This window comes from Arvicanthis niloticus, unplaced genomic scaffold (assembly GCF_011762505.2).
Source record: "Arvicanthis niloticus isolate mArvNil1 unplaced genomic scaffold, mArvNil1.pat.X pat_scaffold_646_arrow_ctg1, whole genome shotgun sequence".
In the NCBI taxonomy this organism is placed as follows: Eukaryota; Metazoa; Chordata; class Mammalia; order Rodentia; family Muridae; genus Arvicanthis; species Arvicanthis niloticus.
Genome location: NW_023046262.1, coordinates 47,451 through 63,532, shown reverse-complemented (window position 1 = coordinate 63,532; position 16,082 = coordinate 47,451). Strand labels below are relative to the sequence as shown.

General features: G+C 39.5%; 1 protein-coding gene across 1 annotated transcript in view; it reads left to right on the top strand.

Moving 5' to 3' along the window:
* Positions 1-4,340: 4,340 nt before the first annotated feature.
* The window catches only part of LOC117702282 (coiled-coil domain-containing protein 138-like), a gene marked incomplete at its 5' end in the record, with an annotated part of 49,788 nt that continues 38,046 nt past the window's right edge, over positions 4,341-16,082 (top strand). The window contains 4 exon segments of the mRNA XM_034493514.2: positions 4,341-4,499; positions 7,282-7,401; positions 8,275-8,352; positions 9,061-9,168. Of these exon segments, the coding sequence (XP_034349405.1) occupies positions 4,341-4,499; positions 7,282-7,401; positions 8,275-8,352; positions 9,061-9,168 (465 nt within the window).

Below are 16,082 nucleotides of genomic sequence, written 5' to 3'. Positions count from 1 at the left end.
ATATTTCATCATCTCCAAAAGGCAACCATTTATTCTAATTTCTGTCTCTGTGGATATTTTACACATGATATCCTATAGTATGTAGTAATTTGTGACTGGATCCTTTTACTTAGCATATTTTAAGTTTCATTCCTTGTTGCATCATGTATCAGTGTATGCTTTTTATTGCTAAGTATTACTCTGTTATATGTTGTGGCCTTTACTCTGCCTCAACGCTTTTGCCTCAACGCTTTGGGGCTAAAGCTCTGGTCAAGAGAGAGTGTGGGGCTCTTGGGGCAAGCGACTTGAAGAATGGAGACAAGACATGGGTGTGATTGATTCTCTTCTATTTTCTCAAGTCTCTCCTATTGAAGGGAATTCTAAGTTATTTATATACACAAACAGGAGAACACAGGTGAAAACACTTTACCACGTGCACCATACAGCTGAGGTCACTAAACAGCAAAACAAGCTATGTGGGATAAACAATATATTTATCAGAGTGGGCTTCAGCTGTTATAGGCTTTTGACAACCAAGTCTTTCATCAGGGTATATGGTTCCAGATGGCTGCAAAGTTGATCTAGCCGCTTTCTACTAAAGTCGGCTCCCAACAGTTATATACCACATTTTCTTGCTTTATTCATTAATTGGACATTGGGTAGTGTCCTAGTTTCATTTCTATTGCTGTGATAAAATACTCTGGCAAAAATCATCACAGGAGAGGGAATGGTTTATTGACTTGCAATCCCACATTACAGTCCATGTGTCTTAGGGTTTCCATTGCTGTGAAGAAGCACAATGATCAAAGCAACTCTTAAAAAGGACAACATTTAATTGGGGCTTGCTTACAGTTTTTAGAGGTTAGTCCATTATCATCATGGGGGGAAGCATAGCATCATCCAGGCAGACTTGGTGCTGAAGAAGGAACTGAGAGTTCTACAGAAGAGAATGTCTTTTGCAGGCAGCCAGCCAGGAGGACCTCTTTAGCACTAGGTAGAATTTGAACATAGGACCTCAAACCCTCCCCCACTGTGACACATGTCCTTCAACAAAACCACACCTACTTCAACAAGGCCACGCTTTCTATTAGTGCCACTTTTTATGGGCCAAGCATATTCAAACCACCATATTCCATTCCCTGGCCCCCATAGGTTTGTTCAAACACATGAGTCTATGGGGGCCATACCTAGCCATAGCATAATACAAAATACATTTAGTCTAACTTCAAAAGTCTCCATAGTCTATATAACAGTCTCAACAATGTTTAAGATTAAGTTCAAAGTATCTTAGGAGATTCATGCAATCTTTTAGCCATAGTCCCTGATAAGATCAAAATAAAAAAGCAGATCACATTCTTCCTTCATATATACATTATCATTCCAAAATATAGGAAGAGAAACACAGTGAGGAGATACCAGACCAAAGCAAAACCGAAAACTAGTTGGGCAAACTCCAAACTCTGCATTTCCATGTCTGATGCTCTTCAGATTTCCAATTCCTATCTTTATTGATTGCAACACACTTCTTTCTCTTGGACTGGTCCACTCCCTGTTAGCAGCTGTCCTCAGCAAGTATCCCATGGCTCCAACATCTTTAACATCTTGGGGTCTCCAAGGCAACTTCACAGCTTCTTGTTCCAATGTCTGGGATCCACACATGATCTTCTCAGTTCTCCAAAGGGTTGGGGTCACTTTTCCAGCTCTGCCCTCTGTAGCACTCTAGGCTCTGTTGACTCCACTTCATTGCTGCTGCTGTTCTTGGAGGTCACCCCACTGGCATTTCTAATACACTGAGGTCTTCTACTGCAATTAAACTTCACCAATGTCCTCTTACAGACTCATCATGGTGCTAAGCTGCCAAGTTCTGTTGCTCGCCGGGGCTGGAACATGGGCCTTTTTTCTATTACATCCTTCACTGCCTAAGCTTGTCTGTCCTGGAACTTACTCTGTAAACTTATCTTGAACTCAAGAGATCTCTATGCCTCTACCTCTTGTAACGGCCGAGCTGCCCCACGTTGGGCGGCCAAACTGTAACGACCCGCTCTGTGTCACAGGTCTGGGTCTAGTGAGATAGAGTGTGGGCAAGCACTCGAAGAATGGAGACAAGACAGGGTGTGTGGTCAAGTCTCAAGTCTCGTTTATTGTCTCTCTCTCTCTTATTGTCTCTCTCATTGTCTCCCATATTCTCCTTTCTCTCTTATTGTTTATCTCTATTGAAGGGAAATCTGGGGTATTTGTAGGCTTTTGCCATGTGCCTTGCAGGTGTGGATATGACGTAAGCCTTACAGGCGTCTACAGCGTGGATAGCACGTGCACCGTGTGCCTTGTAGGCTTGGATACCACGTGCGCCTTACAAACATGTATGGTGTGGATAGCACGGGGACAGCATGTGAACCGCATGCCTTGCAGGCGTGGATACCACATGCGCCTTGCAGCTGGGGGCAGTAAACAGCAAAACAAAATATGTGGGATATCAGAGTGTGCTTCAGCTGTTGTAGGCTGTTGAAAAACAAGTCTCACGTCAGGGTATATGGCTTGAGATGGCTGCAAAGCTGATAGCCGCTTTCTGCTAAAAGTCGGCTCCTAACACCTCCTGGGATTAAAAGTGTATACTACCATGCCCAGACCTAAGCTTTTATTTAATTCCTTTTCACAAGCTCTTTATAAGTTCTAGATTGTAGTTTATTCTAGATAGAGTCAAGTTGAGAACCAAGAATAGCCATCACAATCCATCTCTTGTCAATTTAACACACAATCATATTTCCTTATGTCTAAATGAAAACAATAACCAGGGCATAATAATGCCTAACATGATATAACTATCCTTTGTTCAACTGAAAATGCATAAACAATTAGCTTAGCTGGGTGGGATCCTGCTCTGTAGTCACTACTCCCTTAGTTCCATTTTATTTTCTTGAACACAGGATTTAGTTCCATTCCACTTCCTGGTGACCCTTTATTCTTTGAACCATATGTTTTGTATTTTTCTTTCTAAGCTTGCTAAACTTGACTGAAATGCTCTTTATAAGAATGAACCACAGGGCAGAGTCTATGCTAGTTTTTCTTTTCTTTTCTTTTTTTTTTTTTTTTGGGACTTCCTTTATTGGTGCAATTAATCTACATCTCTTTACGTTAGCCTCAGGCAGACCATTGGACAAGGGCAAAAAGTAGCCACAGTCTTCACTGAAATATCACATGAACGATTTCTAGACAACATACTAAATTTTTCCTCTGAAACATCTTGAGACAGGCCCCCACAGTTCAAATCACCCTCAGCACCACTGTCTTCCATGTTCCTACTACTAGAATGGCCCATTAAGCCCCACTTAAAACATTCCAGTGCTTTCCAAATCCAAAGTCCCAAAATCTACATTTTCCCAAACAAAACATAATCAGGCCCTATCACACCAGTATCCTAGTCCTTGGTACCAACTTTTGTCTTAGGGTTTTTATTGCTGTGAAGAGGTGCAACTCTTTTAAAGGACAGCATTTAATTGGGGCTGGCTTACAGGTTCAGAGTTTTAGTCCATTATCATCAAGGTGGGAAGCATGGTATCATCCAGGCTGACTTGGTGTTGGAAAAGGAGCTGAGAGTTATACATCCTGATCCAAAAGCAACCAGGAAACAGGTGGCTAGGAGGAAATTCTCTTCAGCACTGGGCAGAGCTTGAGCATGTGACCTTAAAACCTTCCCTTCAACACAGTGACACACTTCCTCCAACAAAGCTACACCTACTTCAAAAAGACCATACCTCCTACTAGTGCCACTTCCCATGGGCCAAGCATATTCAAACCACCACACCATAGTAGCAGGGAAGTCAAGGCAGCAACACCTTAAAAGCAGGTAGTTATATCATACTCACTGTCAAGAGCAGATGAATATATATTACTTGTCTAGCATTTTGTTCTGTCTTACATTGCTCAGGACCCCCTACTGAGAGAGTGGTACTTCCCACAATGGGCTGGGCTTGACAGTCCCCCCATAGACATACTCACAGGTCAACCTGATCTACGTAATTCCTTATTAAAACACTATTCCCAGGTAATTCTAGGTCGTGTCAAGTTGACAGTTAAAACTAACTAGTTATAGATTGTTTACAATTTAGGCTATTGTCATGATGTTTCTGTAAACATTTGTGTTTTAGTTTTGTATGAATATATGCTTTCATTTCTCTTGGAATGCTGGACTCAGATGCTAATTATGTTTAACATTTTTGAGAAGCTACCAGACTGTTCCAAAAGGGACCACACCATCTTACTTTGGCAAAACCTTTTGATTAAAACCGTGTCAGTGGATTAAAACATTATTTGCAGAATTTGTCAACTAATTAATAAACCACTTAAATTGTGTATTTTGGTAGTATGAAGCTACAGCACAGCAGAAATTCGCTGAAGAACTTCAAAAACGAGAACAGTTTTTAGCCGAACGAGAACAGCTGCTTTTCAGACATGAAACCGCCTTGAGCAAAATTAAAGGTGTTAAAGAAGAGGTTCTGACAAGATTTCAAATTTTAAAGGAGGTAATTCTACAGTGTTTGATTATAAAGTAATTCTTTTTTTCTTTTAGCTTTTTTGTTATTACCATCTTGCCATATTTGCTTATTTCACCTCTTTTCCTCCTCTTTGCACACACACACACACACACACACACACACACACTCACTCACTCCTCACATTATTTTCTTTCTTTTTTATTGGAAATATTTTTTCCATACAGTATATTTTGATCAAAGCTTATCCTCCCTCATCTCCTAGATCCTTCATATCTCCCCACCCATCCAACTTCATGTCTTTTCTTCTTTCTTTAGGAAACAGGCAAACAAAAACAAAAAAGAAAACAAAGAAAAAACAAAGAAAAAGCATGGGAAACATATACAAAAAATGCACAAACAAAGCATCATAAGACCAACAAACCACTCTAAAAATACCATTGAGTTTATTTTCTGTTGACCATCACTGAGCCTGGGCCTGCCCTTAAGTATGGTTTGCATATCCAGTGAGATTCCATTGGAGAAAACCAATTTTTCTTTGAGACCAGTTGACAGTTGGAGATAGCTTCTGGGTTAAAGATTTGGACTTGTATTGGGATCCCATCTGGTTTGGACCAGGAAGGCCTTGTACATTCTGCCACAGACTGTAAGTTCATATGTGCATTAGTCTTGTGTCTGCAAGGCACTATTTCCTTCCTGTTTTCCATCGCCACCGGCTCTTACAGTCTTTCTGCCTCATCTTCCACCTAGTGTCCCAGGCCCTAAGGGGAGAGAAATGATAGGCATCCTATTTAGGGTGTTCCAAGGTCCCTCGCTCTGAACACTGTCCAGTTGTGGCTCTCATTAGTTCCTATCCCCTGCAGCAGCAAGGTTCCCTAATGATGGCTGATCTGTGAGCATAGCAGAATGTCATTAGGAGTCATTTTCTTACTACAGTCCTTTGGTCCTTTAGTTTTCCTCTAGGTCCATGGCCATTCTTGTCCCTGTTTTTTGGCCATCTGAGCAGTGTTGAGCATGAATTTCATCTCTTGGTATAGACCTTAAATTCAGTCATATAGTGGTTGGTTACTCCCACCACTGTTGAGTCAGCGTATACAGGCAGTTCACCATTGTGGACTGAAGGGTTTGTAGCTGGATTCCTGTTCACCTTTCTCCACTGGTAGTGTGCTGGGTACCACGAACAGTAGTCAGTAGGGTTGCAGGCTCTAGTTAGGCACCAGCACAGCTTCTCTGTGTTTAATGAGATTTGTAGCTGTCTGTTTCTCCTTCCTTAGGAGTCCTTTCTTTTCACCTAGTCCCTTAACCTCTGTAGTTATACAGATTGCAACATGCCCGTCCAAGGCTTAGAAGCTAACACCCACGTGTAAGAGAACACGTACTTTTTATCTTTTTTATCTTTTTTTAGGTCTGGGTTACCTCACTCAAGATGATTTTTTTAGCCCTATCCATTTACCTGTGAATTTCATTTTTCTTTAAGGCTGAGACATACTCAGGAATATGTAAATTTCCATTAGCTATTTATTTGTTGTCAAGTTTGTGCTCCTACCAGTAGTGGGTAACTGTTTCCCTTCCCCCACATCCTAACCAGCTATCAGTTCTATTGATCTAACTCTGGCAAGATGAAATCGCAGAGTAGTTTTTGTTTGCATTTCCTTGATGACGAAAAATGTTAAACATTATTACTTTGTTTCTCAGCCATTTGTGTTTCATCTTTTGAGAATACTGTTAGTTCTGTACCCCATTTTTAATTGGGTTATTTATTTTCTTGGTGTCTGGTTTTAAAAAATATTGGCCCTCTATCAGATGATTAATTAATTAATTATTAATTTTCCCATTCTGTAGCCTGCCAATTGGTCCTAATGATGTTATATTTTGCTTTGTCTTTTGCTCATAAAAGCTTTGCAGTTTTATGAGATCCCATTGATTAATTGTTGTTCTTAGTGCCTGTGTTATTATTGTTCTGTTCAGGAAGTCTTTTCTGGTGCCTATGAGTTCAAGATTATTCCCTAGTTTCTCTTCTGTCAGATTCAGGGTATCTGGCTATATCTTGAGGTCTGTGATCCATTAAGACTTGAGTTTTGTTCAGGAAGATGTGGATCTATTTGCATTCTTCTACATGCAGCTGTACAATTTGACCAACAACATCTGTTGAAGATACTACCTTTTTTCCACTATATATTTTTGTTAAGAAATCAGGTGCTGGGTCTGGAGGATGGCTCAGTGGTTAAGAGCACCAGCTGCTCTTCCAGAGGTCCTGAGTTCAATTCCCAGCACCTACATGGTGGCTCATGACCATCTATAATGGGATTTGATGTTCTCTTCTGGTGCATGGGTGTCCATGTAGAGAGCACTCATATACATAAAACGAATAAATACATCTTTAAAAGAAATTATGTCATTTTCACAATATAAAACCTACTGATTCATGAGTAGGGAAGTCTTTCTATACTCTGATATCTTCTTTATTTATTTATTTCTTTTGTGCCTTAAGTATTTATTATTCAAGCCTTACACTTTCTTGGTTAGAGTTACTTGTGTGTGTGTGTGAGTGTGTGTGTGTGTGCGTGCGTGCGCATGAATGTACATACACATATACATATACACAGATTTATTTATGAAAGGTTTATATATGTATATATGCTTAAATACATTGATTAGAGTTTTTGTGATGGAATAATTTCAGCTTTAATTAATTTATGTTTAATAGCATTTTTTTTTTTTGTGGGAATTTGACTTGGGGCCTTGGGCATGTTAGGCCCTACTGATACAAGATTCTTAGCTGTTATTTCAATTAGACTTCCCTCTCTTCTAGCAACACAGTAAGGAAGTTGAACACTTAACGGAAGCTCTTAAAGAAAAGACTAAAGAGAACAAGAGAATGAAGTCCTCCTTTGATACCCTGAGAGAACTGAATGATAACTTAAGAAAACAGGTATACCTATTCCATATGTATTAGATGTTAAGATTATATTTAAGAAATTTAAGTCAGTCTTAAAAAAACATTTTAGCTAGAAAGAATTCAATAAATCTGTTAGCTTTATTATAACATTCTTGTAAACATAAATATTTAAATTCTTGCTTCCTCTTTCTCATCTAGCATATATTTGGCAATTTGAAAACAATAAAAATAAGAGAGCTTTACTAGATTAGCAGCAAGCACAGGGACTGAAGAGATGTCTTAGTGGTTATGAAGCCTGACTGCTCTTCCAGAGGACTGGGTTCAGCTTCTAGCACCCACATGGTAGTAGCTCACAACTGTCTCTACCTCCAGTTCTAGGGGACCTGATTCCCTCTTCTGGCCTCCACATGTACTGCATACACGTATGCACAGAGATGCATGCAATCAAAACACCCATAAGTACATTCTTTTATTTTTAAAGCAAGCATAAGAAAAACTTAGTAATTTGAAAATGGATCAACTTTTTCTTTTATGCAATCTTAGGACCCAAGCTCTCAGTTTCACCCTGTTTTAGAGTAGGTCTTCCAACCTCACTTCACCTAATCAAGATAATCCCTCAGAGGCGTGCCAGAAGGCTAACCCAATTTAATTCTGTATAGATGGGCACCTGCCTTGTGAATGGTTACAGACTCTGTCTTGTTGATAGTCAGCACCAACCATCATAAGAGTTTTGAAAATTTTTCATAAGATGTAAAGTTTCCTAAATACTGTTACTGTTTTAGAACGAAATGGGAATTGGGGAATGCTGATTTGTTACACTGCTTGCTTACATATCTGGTAAGATTAGACAGTACATTGAGAAATAGTATCAAAATAGTTGAAGTATGTAATTTTTCTCTTCCTTAGCTAAATGAAGTAAGTGAGGAAAACAAGAAGATGGAGATTCAGGCCAAAAGGGTCCAAGCTCGTTTAGATAACTTGCAGGTAAGTTGCTTGCTTTGGCTTATGACTTTTTGTTTTTATAATTTTTTAAGTGCATATGTGTGTGTTTGGGTGAGCATATGTTATGTATGTGCAGTTGCCTACAGAGGCCAAAAAAGGGCATTGGAGCCCCCGAGACTGGAATTATAGGCAGCTGTGAGCTACCCAACTAATGTCCGGTCCTCTGGAAGGCAGTACCTTTTCTTAATTGTAGAGGCATCTTTCTAATCCTTGTCATAATTTTTAAATGAACTGTTTTATGCATATGAGTGTTTGTGGCATGTATGTCTGTGTACACCATGTGCATGTCCTATGCCCATGGAGGCCAAAGAGGGCGATGGAGTTCCTGGAACTGGAGTTACAGATGGCTGTGAGCCACTATGTGGTGCTGGACATTGCACTAAAGGTCCTTTGGAGGAACAGCTGTATATCTGTTCAGCCCTGTCTTGCATTTTTTAAAAGATTTATTTATTTATTTTATATGAGTCCATTTGTAGCTGTCTTCAGACATACCAGAAGAGGGCATCATACCCCATTATAGATGGTTGTGAACCACTTTGTGGTTGCTGGGAATTGAACTCAGGACCTTTGGAAGAGCAGCCAGTGATCTTAACCGTTGAACCATCTCTCCAGCCCCTGTCTTGCATTTTTAAATGATGTGCTTGTGTTTTGTAAGATTGCTCCTTAATTTCCAACTATGTGCTGTTGCAGAGGAAGTATGAATTTATGACAGTACAGAGACTGAAAGGAGATTCCCATGCTGCTCATGAAGTGAAAAGTTCAAAACAAGAGAAGGTACCAACTTCAAAACCTCCCAAGGTATGGTGTGATGACAATCCCTCCAGTGGATAGCGAAGACATTTTCTTAAAACTTTTGATCATTTTTCTTCCTATTTAAGTAAAATATAATTTTGTTTTGAAAGAATTTATTTTAATTATTTTATAGAGACTTATCTGTATAAAATAGATACATACACACACACACACACACACACACACACACACACACACACACACATTTTTTCCCCTTTCTTCCCAGAAACAAAATAGCATTCAGCACTGTCTTACTGGCAGTGACGTGTCACAGGTCCTTCTAGGTTACTTGTTGTTATAAAGTTATTTTCTTATTAGAAACCACACCCTGACTGTGTTGTGATTTGCACAACAGATTTTTTTATTTTAGTTCACAGTTTGAGTGGTTTCGGTGGCCTGTTAGGTTTTTTTTGTTAGTGTTACATAAATTAGAGTCATCTGGGAAAAGGAAATCTTAATAGGGGGATTTCCCTTGTCAGATTACTTGTAGGCAAGACTGTGGTGTTTTCTTTAATTGCTGATTGATTAAACTAAAACTTTTCTCTCAAAATACAATTAGAGCATAACTATACCAATTGTGTCAGTAAGGTACAAGATAGACCTAATACCCAGTCCATCATTTTGTTGGCTAACCAGAACCTCTGTCATCTCTACTAACTAAAAGACTTAGTTTTGAACCTGGCTTTTTTCTGGGCTTTAGAATGAATGTCAGCTGAAAACCATCCTCTCAAATCTTTTCTCCCAAAGTAAATAGCCCGGATTGGCTATGAGACTATAAGTCTTCAACCCCATCAGAAATCCAGAATGACTGAGTTAACTGAAATTATGGGAAGCACAAAGCATAGCTTCTAAAACTTAGCCAATTTATAGAGACCGCTGAACACCTGGACAGTCCCTATACTATAAAAACATTGGAGCATCTGATCTTCAGCCTTCTGGCCCAGGATCATCTGACAGACCTAGTGATGCAGAATAATTAACGGCTGATTATTCTCTCTTGACAGATATAATCAGTCAACTATTCTGTAAGTGTGTCCTTTTCTGGATAGTAATTTGTCTGTAGATGGAAAGAGGCAATTCTTGCCTAGTGGCTGTCTCACCACAACTGGAGTAACTCCAAAGATGCTCAATTTCTTCTTAGAATCCATGACAGGAAGCTGTCAGGAGCAGATAGGTCTCTAATCAAAATGAACATTAATACAGAAATGTTTGTAACGTCAATTCTGTGGACTTCTGATGCTTTGAAAACCAACTATCCATGTAAGGCAATCTGGACTGTTGTCTGTTAACTCCTCTCATCTATTTCTACTTAAAATATAGAAAATCCCTAACAATAAACTCAGAGCCATGAATTTGCTGTAGGCCTTTAACTCACAGGCTATCTCAAATCAGTTAGAAAAGTTAAAGAAGGACTGGGTCTAAGCCTTGTATTCCTAAATGTGTTATATAGGCACAATGCCTATGAGAGTATCAATATTCATCTCACTTTTATATCAATAAGACGCTCATACCAATGAAAACCTTAAATTTGAAATCAAAGTAAATTTTGTACCCTTTAAGATATTATAACTTTATTTTAATAACAATTATATATATTTCTACCAATAGGTTATGGCTATGCAATAAATCCTAGATAATCCTCCCTGTTCCAACAAAACCACTACTTTTCCCTAGAAAGACAGCCCAATATTAACCACCTTAGTCCCCAAGCCCAGAGAATAGGGGCACCAACTCTTCATTAACTTCTTCAAGCTGACTATGGGCATTGAGATATTAGAAAAGGGCAGGGAGAAGAGTAAATTGATAAGCCTCTGACACCGTGTCTTCACTGCATCCAGCTGGAATTCCAGGACATCAGAGGTTCAAGCAGGTTTGCTCAGCTTGCTTGATGAGTAGATACACCAAGGCTGTGTATTCTGCAATATACAATTCTCAAAACAAATTTTAGTATCAAGATAATTTTTTGTTTGAATTCTGGAATCTAGTCTTCTGGCGACCTGCCTCTGTCATGTCTAATCCATATAATTCTGGGAGTTTCTGTGAGGGTGTGCTCCCACCATCCTCCCATTCCCACCTTCCTGCTCTCGAAATTCCCCAACACTAGGGAATCCAAACTTTCAGGCACCAGGCCCTCTACTTCCACTAATGCCTGGCAAGGTCACCCTTAACTACCTATACAGGTGGAGCCATGAGTCCCCTCCACCCCCTTTGTGTTCTCGGGCTGGAGATTTTAGAATGGCTACTCCAGCTTGTTTCTTAGGACCATTTGCTTGAAAAATTGTTTTCCATCCTTTTACTCTAAGGTAGAATCTGTCATTGTCACTGAGGTGGGTTTCTGTATGCAGCAAAATGCTGGGTCCTGTTTATGTATCCAGTCTGTTAGCCTATGTCTTTTAATTGGGGAATTGAGTCCATTGATGTTAAGAGATATTAAGGACCAGGGATTGTTGCTTCCTGTTATTTTTGTTATTAGAGGTGAAGTTCTCTTTGTGTGGCTATCTTCTTTTGGATTTGTTGGAGGAGGATTACTTTCTTGCTTTTTCTGGGGTATAATTTCCCTCCTTGTATTGGAGCTTTCCTGCTATTATCCTTTGTAATGCTGGGTTTGTGGAAAGATATTGTGTGAATTTGATTTTGTCGTGGAATATCTTGGTTTCTCCATCTATGGTAATTGAGAATTTTGCTGGGTATAGTAGCCTGGGCTGGCATTTGTGTTCTCTTAGGGTCTGTATGACATCTGTCCAGCATCTTCTAGCTTTTATAGTATCTGGTGAGAAGTCTGGTGTAATTCTGATAGGTCTGCCTTTATATGTTACTTGGCCTTTTTCCCTTACTGCATTTAATATTCTTTCTTTGTTTTGTGCACTTGGTGTTTTGATTATTATGTGATGGGAGGGGTTTCTTTTCTGGTCTAGTCTATTTGGCGTTCTATAGGCTTCTTGAATGTTTATGGGCACCTCGTTCTTTAGATTAGGGAAGTTTTCTTCTATAATTTTGTTGAAGATATTTATTGGCCCTTTAAGTTGGGAATCTTCACTCTCATCTATACCTATTATCCTTAGGTTTGGTCTTCTCATCGTGTCATGGATTTCCTGGATGTTTTGTGTTAAGAACTTTTTGCATTTTGTATTTTCTTTGACAGTTGTGTTGATATTTTCTATGGTATCTTCTGCACCTGAGATTCTCTCTTATCTCTTATATTCTGTTGGTGATGCTTGTGTCTATGACTCCTGATCTTTTTCCTATGTTTTCTATCTCCAGGGTAGTCTCCCTTTGTGATTTCTTTATTGTTTCTACTTCCATTTTTATGTCCTGAATGGTTTTGTTCAATTCCTTCACCTGTTTGGTTGTGTTCTCTTGTAATTCTTTAAGGGATTTTTGTGTTTCCTCTTTAAGGGCTTCTACCTGTTTACCTGTGTTCTCCTCAAATTCTTTTAGAGTGTTATTTATGTCCTTCTTAAAGTCTTTTATCATCATCATTAGAAGTGATTTTAAATCTGAACCTTGCTTTCCTAGTGATATGGGGAATTCAGGACTTTCTTGTGTGGGAGAACTAGGTTCTAATGATGCCAAGTACCCTGGGTTGCTGATTCTTATTTTCTTGCATTTGCCTTTCACCATCTGGATCTTCTTAGTGCTACCTGCCCTGTCTCTGACTGGAGCCTGTCTTTCCTATTATCTTGGTTGTATCAGAACTGTGTGGGGTGGGTGTTACTACTGGGGTTAGAGCTGGGGCCCAAGATCTGCTCAGTGCTCAGGCGCAGACAGGAAAGAACCAGTGCTTCGGGCCAGGAGTGACTTCCTGGGTCCTAGTGGGTCCCAGTTAGTCCCTGTATGGGGCAGGTATTGCTGTCTTCTTACCTAAGATACTGCCTGGGTTAGAGCTCCTAGGAGGCCTGCTTCCTCTGGGTTCTGTGAGATTGGGGGCAGAGCTACCGCCTGGGATCTGCTCAGTGCTCGGGGCCAGCTAGTTTTTATATTTTGCAAATAAAAGTGCTATAGATATTCACATATGAGAACTTTTTGGACATGTTTTCATTCTTACTAGAACCAGAATTTTTGAGTTATAAGGTAGATGTGTATTTTTGAAAATGTCTATTTTCCAATTGTAGCATTTTATAATTCTAGCATTGTATTAAAGTTCTATTTACTTAACAAACTTGCCAGTATCTGGCAATCTTTTTTTCAAAGTTTGAACCTTATTATACCTGTGTAGTAGTATTTATCATGGATTTTAATCACTTTGATACATTTTGTAGTTCTTTATGTAAGTTGGAAAAAGGTGGAAATTTTATAGCCAGGTACTGGCTTGGAGAGATGGGTAAATGGTTAAAGAGCACTAGCTACTCTTTCAGAGGACTTGGGTTCAATTCTCAGCATCCACGTGGTGCCTCACAACTGTCTGTAACTTCAGTTCCAGGGAATCCAATGCCTTCTTCTAGCCTCTTGCAGACATTGCACGCACATGGTTTGCAGATATACATGCAGGTGAAACACACACACACACACACACACACACATACACACATATATATTTTTTTAAATAAATATTAGAAAAAAGTATACTCAGGATTAATTTCATCTAAAAGTAGTAGTTTCTATTTGAAGAAAAAAATGAGGATTAAAACTATTCTTGCAGGCCAGCAAGATGGCTCAGTGGGCAAATCTTCTTGACAATTGAGGCTGACATCCTGAGTGATTCCCAGTACCTACTGTAGAAGGAGCAAACTGACTTCCCTCTACACAAGCACACTCTCACACATGTATCTGTCATATATACATAAGTAAATAAATATATTAAAATTATTCTTGTTTTTAAAACATGTCTAAGGAGACCAGCATGTTTGTAAGTTCTTAGTTTGATGAGAGACCCTTAAACAATGAATATTGTGTAAGAGCGATCTAGAATGAATGATCATCACAACAACCATATGAATCCACACTATGTAAAAAGTATTAGCGCGCACATGCTCTCTCTCACTCGCTCTCTCTCTCTCTTGCACCAGTTAATTTTTGATATACCTTGATTAGCTCAAAGGCTGGGCAGTTCTAGTCCTCCCTGTTGCTAGCACACATTTCTCTCCGGCTTAACACCCTTTAATTCTATTGTTGCCCTGGCTCCTGGGTGGCCTCCTAGTCTTTGCTGCCCAAGCCACTTCTGGGCAACCTTTCTGGGGGCCACATTTCTTCTCACCTACATTTCGGATGATTTTCCTTTTGCAGCTCTAAATCTGATTTTTCTCCCTTTAAATCATGGTGATTCCCCCCTTTCTCTCTCCCAGTGCAAATTTTTTTTTCCTTTTTGCTCTTTTTTATTAGATATTTTATTTATTTACAATACAGATGTCATCCCCTTTCCCCATTTCCCCCCCTTAGGGCCCCCTATCCTATCCCCCCTCCTTTATACTTTTATACCATTCTGATTACATGAATCAGGTCAGATCTAGGTTGAGGGTCTAGCAATACAATAGATGCAAATAGTCAAGGAACAGCAATACAATAAACACAAGTAGTCAACGAAAAAGCAAGGCATTAAACCCAATTACGTGAACACTCCATGATCACTGTTTCTAAGGGCTTATCAGAATGACCAAAGTATCTGAGCCTACTTCCCTGTCCTAGCCCAAGGTCATTTTCATGTCTGAAGCCTACTTTCTTGTTCTAGCCTAAAATTTAGATTCCTGTCTGAAATTACTTCTTTGTTCTAGCCTAAGATTTAGATTCCTGCCTGAGAATGGAACAATGTGCTTCTTTGTGGTAGCCTAACATTTAGATTCCTACCTGAAATTACTTCTTTGTTCTAGCCTAATGTCAGATTCCTGCCTGAAGCCCATTTTCTTGTCCTTGGACAATGTCATATTTCTGCCAAGCAGCCCCATTTCCTTGTCCTTTGCCCATGTCAGATTCTTGCCAAGCAGCCCCAAAGGCTTTTCGCCTCTCCCCCTTTTTTATTTAATTAACAAGACTGAGCCTGTCTTAGGTCATTCTGACAAGAATGCCTTTCTTACTCATTATGGTATATGCATTATCAAAAACAATGCACTTTTGTCTTAGGTTGGTAAGGCTCTGTGCTGAATCTTACCTGTCCTTGGTTTGCCAGCCTGTTAATTTAATAACTCTGTTCGGGGGGTCCATTTTCAGTGCCAACATGTTGATGTTGTTGAAAAAAAGCTTTAACACAATGGGCAGGAATAAAAGTATTCCCAGGACAAAAAGGGCTAGCATGATCAAGCTATATATGCCATTCTTTTTTTGTTTTGTTTGTTTTTTGTTTTTTGAGACAGGGTTTCCTCTGTGTAGTCCTGGCTATCCTGGAACTCACTCTGTAGACCAGGCTGGCCTCGAACTCAGAAAATCCACCTGCCTCTGCCTCCCAAATGCTGGGGATTAAAGGCGTGCGCCACCACTGCCCAGCTATATATTCATTCTTGAAGCTTGACCAAAATAGAAATACTAACCTCAGGCCACGGGTAATTTTATCTGCAGTATCTACTGCATCAACGCTCAGCAAAGCAGCATTTTTGAAATTTATAAGCACCCTATGTATTGTTAAAACATCCTGAAGAAGTGTTAGAATTATGCCAAATACAGTGCATGTGTCATTAAACTTCTTCCTAATTATAATGACTACCACTGTAAATTGTAGAACTAACATGAATCCAATGGTATTTGACATGACACTGAAGATGGCTCCTTACCCTTAAATTCTAAAACCTCCTTCCAGTAATTTGAATAGGATAAAGAACATCAATCTGTTAGCCTGTGCACATCTAAAGGTCCTGCCTCAGTCTATTGGCTGTCCAGCCATTGGCTGTCCAGCCATTGGCTGTTGGCTTTTTATCGATTGATCAGAAACCAATTGGGGACAAGGACCTTCAGCATTTGGGACATGCAGATTTCCCGATTTTGGGGGCGAGATT